At 42.1% G+C, this 9,461-nt stretch overlaps 1 protein-coding gene across 1 annotated transcript; it reads left to right on the top strand.

Annotated features, from left to right (window-relative positions):
* The first annotated feature begins 238 nt into the window (after positions 1-238).
* On the top strand, positions 239-9,350 carry TTC14 (tetratricopeptide repeat domain 14). The gene is made up of 12 exons (XM_068200377.1): positions 239-433; positions 512-633; positions 848-1,047; positions 1,409-1,493; positions 1,583-1,712; positions 2,292-2,444; positions 3,103-3,174; positions 4,204-4,323; positions 4,405-4,527; positions 5,235-5,352; positions 7,350-7,459; positions 7,912-9,350. The coding sequence occupies exons 1-12, from the start codon at positions 276-278 to the stop codon at positions 8,873-8,875; spliced, it is 2,355 nt and encodes a 784-aa protein (XP_068056478.1). The 5' UTR covers positions 239-275; the 3' UTR covers positions 8,876-9,350.
* The last annotated feature ends 111 nt before the right edge of the window (positions 9,351-9,461 follow it).

The following is a 9,461-nucleotide window of genomic DNA, read 5'->3' on the forward strand; positions in this document are numbered from 1 at the left end:
GGCACTGCCAGCACGGGCCGCCGCTGCCGAGCCGGGCAGGATTCCCGTGGGGGAAATCTGTGTAATTTGCGCCGTGTGTTTTAATTGTTCTCTCTTTACTTACTGTCTGTTTATAAACTAGAGACGGGCCCGCGAATTGGGCGGGCAGCGCGGCCGCCGCCGCTCAGCGCGGTCCTCCCACCCGCCGGGGGCGCTGCGGCCGCCCGGTCCCGTCCTGTCGCCGTTGCCCGAGCGGCGGTTCCCGTTCCGGGCGAGGCGGCGGCGTTGGCGCCGGGATGGATCGGGAGCTGCTCCGGCAGGCGCTGAGCCACCACGGCCCCGCGCTGCTGTCGCTGCTCCGCGCCGAGCAGCACGACAACCCCGACTTCCGCGGGCTGCTGCCGCCGCCCGGGGCCGCCCCGGAGCCGCCTCGCGGGGCCCCGCCGGCCGCCTGGTGAGGGGCGCCGGGGCAGCGGCCGGGCGGGCCGTGAGGGGCCGCGGGGCGCGACTCACCGCGTTCTCCTTCCCCCAGGAAAGAGAGGGCGAGCATCGACACCGAGATAAAGCGCTTCATCGCCAAGAAGGCGGACCTGCTGTTCGCGCACTCGTGGAAACCCAACGGGCCGATCGAGGACAACATCGAGGAGAATGAGGGTGTGTGAGGTGGGGGGGAATCACTCTGTAAAGACTTGAATTTGCAGTATCTTTGAAAAGAGGCTTAAGATTTTTCCTGTTGATTCTTACAGGCTGTGCGTAAGATTCCTGTTAGCACAGAAAGTCGTATTTTCACGTGTTTTGCTGTTGTCAAATGTTTTGTGATCTCAGGGTGCAGCTTGGCTGTTTGTAACTGGCTGTGCCCTTGTTGCAGAGTGTTACGCTGTCATGCCACCCCTGGAGAGGTTCTTGGAGGTGCCCAGGGAGGAGAGGAGAGAGCTGTTCTTCCGCGACATCGAGCGGGGCGATATCGTGATTGGGAGGATAACATCTATCCGTGAATTTGGCTTTTTCATGGTGTTGATTTGTCTGGGAAGTGGTGTCATACGGGAAATTGCAGATTTGGAAATCACTGTAAGATACAGCTTTGGTCAATAGTCCATTTTTGACATTTATTTGTTGCCTCTTGCGTTTCTTAATGGAGTGGACCGTGTAAAGGTGAAACGGCTTTGGGATGATGGGTAGTGTCTGACTTTGTGGGCATCTTGTGATACTTTGCTCAGCCAGTGAACATGTCTTGCAGTGACCCGCATTACTCAGTTGAGAAGTTCATCATTTGTGAATGCATGAATTTTTACTTGAACCAAGCCATATTTTACGCATTACCGTTCTGATGTGCATTAAGCTTAAAGTCTTTTTTGGCTTGCTCTTGGGGAGGAAAAAAACCCTTACCCTGTGGCTTTGTTTATGACATTCCTGCTCTGTTGTGTTGCAGGCCCTGTGTCCTGTGAGGGATGTGCCTCCTCAAAGCAACCATGGAGATCCTCTGTCTTACTATCAGACTGGAGACCTTATCCGAGGTGAGTAGCTGCAGAAGTTGTCAGGAATGGGTTTGTCTCAGGTTTGAGCCATTTCTGTAATTTTATCCCTCCCTGTATTATTCCTGCAGCTGCGCTCAAGGACGTTGACCGTTACCATGAGAAGCTGGCGGTGTCGCTTTACAGCTCAGCTCTTCCACCCAAGCTTTCCAGTACAAAGCTGGGTGTGATCACCTCCGATGACTTCCCACTGCATTATAAGTAAGGATGTGCTGTTTGGCTGCACTTGCTGGCTGCAGTCAGAGCTGAAGAGCATCTCTGACAGGCTGGCTGTCACTTAAACTCCTCAGTGGGCTTTCTTATTTAATTGGCTGATCCCATCCTCCTTGTTGTTCCTCCCTTTAGCATACTTGTGTCTGGATATGTAGATGTGGTTGGCTTCTTTCCAAAAATATAAGGAAAGCAAAAGGCAGGGTGAGATATCTGTTGCGTTTGGACTGGGTTAACAAACAAATAAAAAACCCTCAAAATCTTGGGAGATTGGAATATTAATTCTTAGCATTTTAAAATTCCCCTTAGAAGATGGGGACACAGCTATCTGTTGTCATGTTTTTGTATGTCCTGGCAATAGGGGGTGGGTGCCCAAGTAGGTTTCAGAAGCTCACTTGGGGTAAAGGACGTAAGGGTTGGTAAATAGCTGGAAAATACATGCCTGTAGAAGAGAGCAGTTTGTGAGCAGTAATACAGATACCATATGGGCATTTTTATTCTAAACATAAGCGTGATGAAATAGGGTACAGAGCATGAGGTCTCATTTTGTGCATTGGTGCTGTTTTGAAGGCGAAGCCTGGAAGTTGCCAACACAGGAGAGACATTTGAAGAGGTTTTGCATCGTTCCCCAGGATTTGCTAATCCATCATTAGTTGAATATTTAGCAGAAAAACTGGGACTAAGTGAGTCAAATCCACCGTCTTTGCTGAGAAGTCTTCAAATGTAAGTGATTTTTACATTGTTCCTCTCCTGTAGCTCTGTGGAGATTATTCTAATCAATTGCAATAGACTTGTGACTGGGAGTCCTAGACCACTTATACTTAAACCTTTTACATTTTGACTTGCATGACTGCAGTGTACATGTCCTTAAATATTTAAAAGCAAACTCCTCTAGAGTAAGAAATTTGCATTTGAAATCCAATTGCTCTGAATAAGCAAGACACCTTACCACACACAGTGTTTGATATTGGATACTTTACAGAATTTATTGTGTAGCTGCTGTCAGCATCTGTGGGTTGAAATGCAGGATGTTAAGGTTTTAATGTATTCTGATAGATGTTTATTCACAGTGTTTATTTTACTAATAGGTTTGACCCCTTTTGTAAAATAAGAGTCAAATATATGCAATGATTGATGTTGTGACCCCTATGTATATTAGGCTCAAAGCAGGTGTGGACTTTGTATGTTTTTGTTAAATGTACTGCAGTTGTACTGGTTCAGTTCAGCACTTCTAGAACGGTTTGGGAAAAACTGGTTTCAGAAATATGAAAGAACAGGCCTCACTGAGGGAGAGCAGTAAGGCATGGACTGCACTGCATACTGTAAGCTTTACTTTTTAGACTCAGACAGCCAGCTTGATGTTTTTGTTTGTTCCTTACAGTAAAAATTTCAGTGAAGAAGATTTTGCCCCTGCATTGAGGAAAAAGCAGTCTGCATCATGGGCTTTGAAATGGTATGTGATACTTCTTCTTGTCAAAGCTTGTTGTTAGATTGGGTTGCAGATTATATTTCTGCAAAGAAAACACACATTGAAACAGTTTTTCCACTGCATGTGTGGCAATGTAACCAGGATCTTATTGAAAATAAACCTTTCTGCCAAGTGGGAATGTGACAGATAAAATCCTGAGATTCAGTCCCAAAATGTGTGTCAGGTTTAAGGGAGTTGTTCTTAGAATACTTATAATATCCTGACCCATTCCAGAATAGAAAGCAATATTTGTGATAACACCAAGCACACAATCTCCTGTTTTATAATTGAGTGTTGAGTGATCTCATCTTTATCAAGTAATTTAAGCCTCAGACTGTAGATGTAACAAGTGCACTTATTGTCTTTTGAAAGGTAAATGGAGCAGTAGCCCTGGATATTTACTTTTGCTTTTACACTACGCAGTGTATTTGCAACGTTAATTGCAGAAAAGGTTGCATATAATGTTAAATTAAATTTTAAGAAAAGTCTGTAATGAATTGTTTTGAAAATCAGCTTATATCAATTCTCTTCTAATACGTTAATCTCTTGGAAAATGTGCAAGAAATGTTCAGGGAATATGAAATGTAAAACCTCAGGATATTTGTGTGAGGTGAGCTGGTTTGAGTGTGCACCATCTGCCCATATCGCCCTGTGCCATCACTCTAATGGGGATTTTTAGCTTTGGATATAATTAAGCCTGTTCAAGGTTAATGGTGGTAGGTCACACATAGTTTTGTGCAGAAAATTGCTTAAACAGTAATTCTGTAAATGAAAGATTATGTAATACAGTAGCACTGTTTGCAGAAATGCTCTTGAGTGCCTTAAGATATTGGATTAAAGACAATAAATTTTTGTGGAATTAGGTCATTATCACCTAACTGAAATGCCAGTGTAAAGTACACAATAACAAGGTCAGGTTTTAACCTGTCCCTTGTTTGGAATCATAATTTGCAAGTAACAGAATAATCTGCACAGAGTAATTGTACGTACTATTTTCTAAATATTTTTCTCCAGTGTAAAGGCTGGGGTGGATCATTTTAAGGTTGGGCGCCACGTGGAAGCCATGAATGAGTACAACAAGGCTTTGGAAATTGATCCACAAAATGTTGAAGCTTTGGTAGCACGTGGAGCTCTGTAAGTCTCCTTGTTTCACTTTTTTCTCCTTTTGTGAAAGAGAAGCATCCCTGTTTCATATACAATTTTCTGTTGTTCTAGGTATGCAACCAAAGGAAGTCTGAACAAAGCCATAGGGGATTTTGAAGTTGCTTTAGAAAACTGTCCTACCCATAGAAATGCAAGGAAATATCTGTGTCAGACCCTTGTGGAAAGAGGCGGGCAGTAAGTGTTGGGGTTATGAGTTTGGTTGGTTGCTAACAAGTTTTCTCATAATGCTTTTTAATGCCATTCTAGTGAGGACACAAAATGGCATCTTTCCTTCCTGCCTATGTGTTTAAAGTAAAATAGAAGTCCTTGGAAACATCTGTCCTTTTGTAATTGGTTTACACTTTGTCCTCTGTCCCAGTTAAAATCCTGGCAAAATATTTGAGGTTTAATCCTCAATATCCTTTTTAATCCTTGATACCCTTTCACTGGTAGGATACCAGGCTTGCATAAAGTCCTGTGAATTGTTTGAATATATTCCAAAAGTTGAGGATTTTTTTTTTTAAGTTTTGTAACAAAATTGCATTCTGTTACTCTGCTGAAATATTGGTGACACGCTCTAAGCAAAATTTTAGTTTTGAATATTTAGGGAATAGGTTTCTTTTAAGCCCTGTGTTAAGAAGAGAGGGAGACAGTATTTTTGAGACTGGAATTGATACTTCAAAGAATAATGTTACATATCAGAATTAGGAGATGGTAAGGTTAGAAATACTGTTTTGTGTTGTTAGTGAGGTGAGCTGAGATGATAGAGGGGGTCTCATAGGGATGCAGTGGTAGTGTCATAGTGATAATAAGAAATCCTTGCAAATAAGAAAGTCCTAAAATAAGAAATAACTATCAAAATCTGTGTTCTAACTGTATATGAATTATCACTTGAATTTTAGGTTGGAAGAGGAAGAGAAACTGCTAAATGCTGAAAGTTATTATAAAAAAGCCTTGAGCTTGGATGAGACTTTTCAGGAAGCAGAAGAGGCCTTAACAAAACTCCGTAAGCACATGCAGGTGATTCTTTCCTTTCTTTTCATAAGGTGCTCTTGGTGACAATAAATGAACTTCAAAAATCATATTAAATCCTTTGAACAGGGAGGGGTTAAAAAACAAAGAGGTTTGTCTTATTCTCTGCTTCCCTACTCCACAGTAAATATTTTCTAGTGAGCATTATGGCTGTACCTACCAGAAGAAAGGTTCCTCTTGGTGACCCCACTGTTTTGGGATAGTAAAGAAATGCCAGACAGTGGAGACAGGGAAAGAGCAAAGCAGGGATAAGAACATCCCATCACACAGCATTATTGATAAGGTTAATTTAAAAAATTCTGTGAATACAAATGTTCAAAGTGTAAAACATTTTCACCAGCCAAATAAACATTCTTACCATAGTCTGGCCAGACCCTTGGTCCGTGGGGTAATTAGAGAGAGTAACAGGCAAAGCTAAGGCACAGGGAGCTCAGGGGAGAGGAAATTAAAAGGTAATTTAAAGGAAAACAGCAGGAGGTGGAGGGTGGGTGGGCAGACAGTTTGAATATCTCAGCTTTCTCCTCTGCTGTCTGGTGGGTTTTTTCTCTCTTCCCTTGCACGCAGCATGTTTCCCAGGTGAGCCTGCTGGGTCTCTGTGCTAATCTGAGTTGTCATCTTTTCCCTTTTATTCACCTCCTTTGCTTGTGTTGTCTTCCAGAGTGGGTCAAATAATAAAATAGAGCACTGAGGAACAGGCTTGTGTTGTTCTGTGCTGCTGCATGTGAGGATGTACACAGGCTGGGGTAGATGGCTTTAGTCAGCAGTTCTTCAGTTGGTGGAGCCATAATGCTGACAGGATGTGTGGAAACAAGGGGGAAGAGGAGATAGGACAATCTGATTACCTGAGCTACAGCACAGATAAAGAGGTGTAATTTGAGCAGTACCTGCATTTGGCTGCTTTAGAAAGAGGTGTCAGTTACCTCTTTAACTGGTAATGAGGTTACCATTACCAGTGGTAATGAATATTCACAGCAAGTGAATATGATGAAGAATATTCACAGCAAGTAGGAGATAAATGTCACTCCTTAGACATTCTGCTGCGGTCATTGACGCAGCAGATAAAGAATATGACAGCTGTTAATTGTTGCTATGCATGGCCTTGGCTGCAGTGAAGGGTTTCCTTTATTATAGCTGTTAAGAAGTTGCTGAGCTTTGAAAACTGTAAATCAGACTTCCTGCTCAGTCTGAACAGAGCGACTCTGTAGGGCTGTAAGTGGTAGAAGGATGATCTCTTATGGACTTAAGTAATTTAAGGATTATTTATCTACTTAGATGCCCTCCTGCATTTACCTGTAACTTAGTACATAAGTCTGATAGTGTCCCTGCTGTGTAGAATGGCTGAAACAACTGCAGTGTTTTCCTGTAATACTGATTATGTGTTTTTCTCCAATGCATTTCCCTCTGAACGGAACTGTTGTTGCTGTGCCTGCGTCTGGTGCTGCTCATCACCACCAAACCCCTGGAACTTGATTTCTTACGTAAACTATGCATCAAACTGCTCTGTGAAATTGTTACCAAATGGTTTGTATTCAAACATGGCCAACTGGAATTCGTCTTCAACTGGGCTCTGCCGTGTTTCTCTTGTAAACTACAACAATGATGACACTTTCCCTCCAACTCTTGTCTCTGTTTCGGTTGTTTGGGGGGGGTTGTCCTTATTTTTCTACATGTTGGTAATATTGGGGATTTTTTGCATATTCTATCTATAACTTTTGGGCTCTATGCTTCTTGGTGTGCTGGATCATGGGTACCACTGCAATGACTGGTCAAATCTATTTTGCAATGGAATAAAAACTGCAATATGGTCCTTAAATATAAACCTGTCACAATGGCCAATACCAAATTCCTGAACAAAATTCATTTTTGGTCTGGGAATCCTGGTAAAACATTCCTGGTGTATACATTTGGATGGGGTTGAATGGGGGTTAATACCCGTGTTAACACTACTAATGTAATCTTTTTTATGATGCTTGGGTTCAAAAAAGAAATCTTTGGAAATGAGGGAGAAACAAGCTGCCAAAGAAGAGAGACAGAAAGCAAAGAAAATAGAAACAAGTGCAGAAAAATTGCGTAAGCTCTTAAAAGAAGAAAAGAGGTAACTGTTACATTCAGTGTACTGGTTCTGTGGCAATAAGTGCAGATGAGACTGTGAGCAATCCATCTCAACAAACAGCAAGCTGGGGAGAACTTCTCCCTGGGTAAGCTGCTTTTCCCTCTGAATGTTTTTGTGGATAGTGTCCTTTAGTTCATATTGCCTTTAACAGAGATGTGTATGGAAGAGAAGTTGTTTAAGGAATACTTTGCAATGTGACATATTTGCAAAGAGTAATGCCACGTGAAATTGGGAAAGAGGTCTTTTATAACAAAATGTTCATTGGATTTAATCTTAATTTGTTGATGAAGAAGTGACATTTGAAATTGTCATGTCAGTCAGGCTCAGTTTCTGTTCCCACCTTACAGTCCCAGCTGGGGTATGCAGATTTGCTTTCTATCTGTAGTTTTTGCCTGGCACTGAAGGTTATCTCACAGGTCAATTGTTTTTTTTAGGTTGAAGAAGAAAAGGAAAGTATCGACTTCCTCCTCCTCTTCTTCTTCTTCATCCTCCTCCTCCTCCTCATCATCATCATCAAGCGATTCATCATCAGATGTATCAGCTTCTTCCTCCTCTTCTTCCTCTGATCACAAGAAACGTAGGAAAAAGCGTCGGCATAGATCTGAGTCTGCTCGCAGCTCCAGAAAAAGCTCATCTAGAGCTTCTTCCCATTATAAAGATCAGAACAGGAAAGAGGAGTGGTATTCCCCTCCAGCTGATACCTCTGCTTCCTTTCTTAACCAAAGTTTTGAAGTGGAAAAGCTGCTGGAAAGGCAGGACAGCGTAGTGTGCCCAAAAATGGAAGTCAAAGAGAAAGACAGACACTGTTCTTTTTCGAGGACTTCAGGTGATGATGAAGACACTTTTGGAGGTAGGTCTGAAGATTCAAGAGATTCTTACAGTAGCTCCAGAAGTCAGCCAAGCCATAGCAAAACTGAAAAATACAGTAAACCAGAGAGATTCTTCTCCAGTTGGAGGGGTCCTTCAGGTTCGTATCATAAATCAGATTACAAACCCAGGATGCATTATTACAGGAGATTTGAAAGGGATGGAGAGTGGAGAAGAGAGCAGTTTAAGAGACATGGCTCAGGTCAGGACAGGTACTACATGTCCCCAGGGTATGACTATTCTGGCAGGTCAGGGGGGAAGTACAGGTCATATTCTAGCAGCTGCTCACATGAAGGTGACAAAGGTTACGATTGTGACAGGCAGCATAAAAATGAAAGTGAGTCTAAGAATAGAAAAATAAGTTATGAAGACACTGATAAAACAAAGGAACCAGATGAAGAAGTGTCATTAAATGGTACAGAACAAGCAGAAAGTGGTGTTAAAAGAAACCTGCCTCAGAACTTGGTTAACATATTCAATCAGATAGCCAAGTTTGAGAGGGAAAAAGGAAATAAGCAGAAGAAACAGTGAAGTACCAGAGAATACACTACTTGGATGAGTGTAGTTATGTGAACTTTTAACTTAGTATCTTGTGAGGAAACATACACAAAGAGTGAGAGATAGGCAGAATTTTTTCTGCATTTCAGGTGTCAAAGAATTCTAAAAGATCATATGGTGGAAAGAGATGGAAGAATATCTTACATAAAATATCAGTTATTTAAAAGACAAGTTTCCTGTGGTCTTAATTTGAGGTGTTCCTGTACAATATTCTGTCTGATGGGCTGAAATCCCTTGATACCCCTGGGTGTAGTTAGCTGTGCTCACATCAAGTATGCACTTAAACAACAGCTGGGCTTGGTTTTCCTTGTCCCTGGGGTACTATTGACTGCTGATATTCTTCTATCCAACTTAACTTCCAGCTATAGAAAAGGGATAACAGAATGAAGTCATGTGCCATCAATGTATATAGCCCATTTGATCATTAAATTTTCTTAATTTTTCTTAATTTTTTGTGTCTGGGTTTTTGTGAACGTTGCTGGGATGTTTCATCCTCGTGCACTATTACATGTGCTGTCCACTCCATGGAACCCTGCTGTGTCTGTGAAGGCAAGTGTAT

The sequence above is a fragment of the Anomalospiza imberbis genome, chromosome 10 (genome assembly GCF_031753505.1).
Source record: "Anomalospiza imberbis isolate Cuckoo-Finch-1a 21T00152 chromosome 10, ASM3175350v1, whole genome shotgun sequence".
Taxonomy (NCBI): domain Eukaryota; kingdom Metazoa; phylum Chordata; class Aves; order Passeriformes; family Viduidae; genus Anomalospiza; species Anomalospiza imberbis.

What these genes read in the sequence shown, in the direction of transcription:
- TTC14 (XM_068200377.1), top strand. Translation starts at nt 276, where the DNA reads ATGGATCGGGAGCTGCTCCGGCAGGCGCTGAGCCACCACGGCCCCGCG. An exon ending in GGGGCCCCGCCGGCCGCCTG is followed by an intron (nt 434 to 511) that starts GTGAGGGGCGCC and finishes TCCTTCCCCCAG; the next exon opens with GAAAGAGAGGGCGAGCATCG. An exon ending in GACTTCCCACTGCATTATAA is followed by an intron (nt 1,713 to 2,291) that starts GTAAGGATGTGC and finishes GCTGTTTTGAAG; the next exon opens with GCGAAGCCTGGAAGTTGCCA.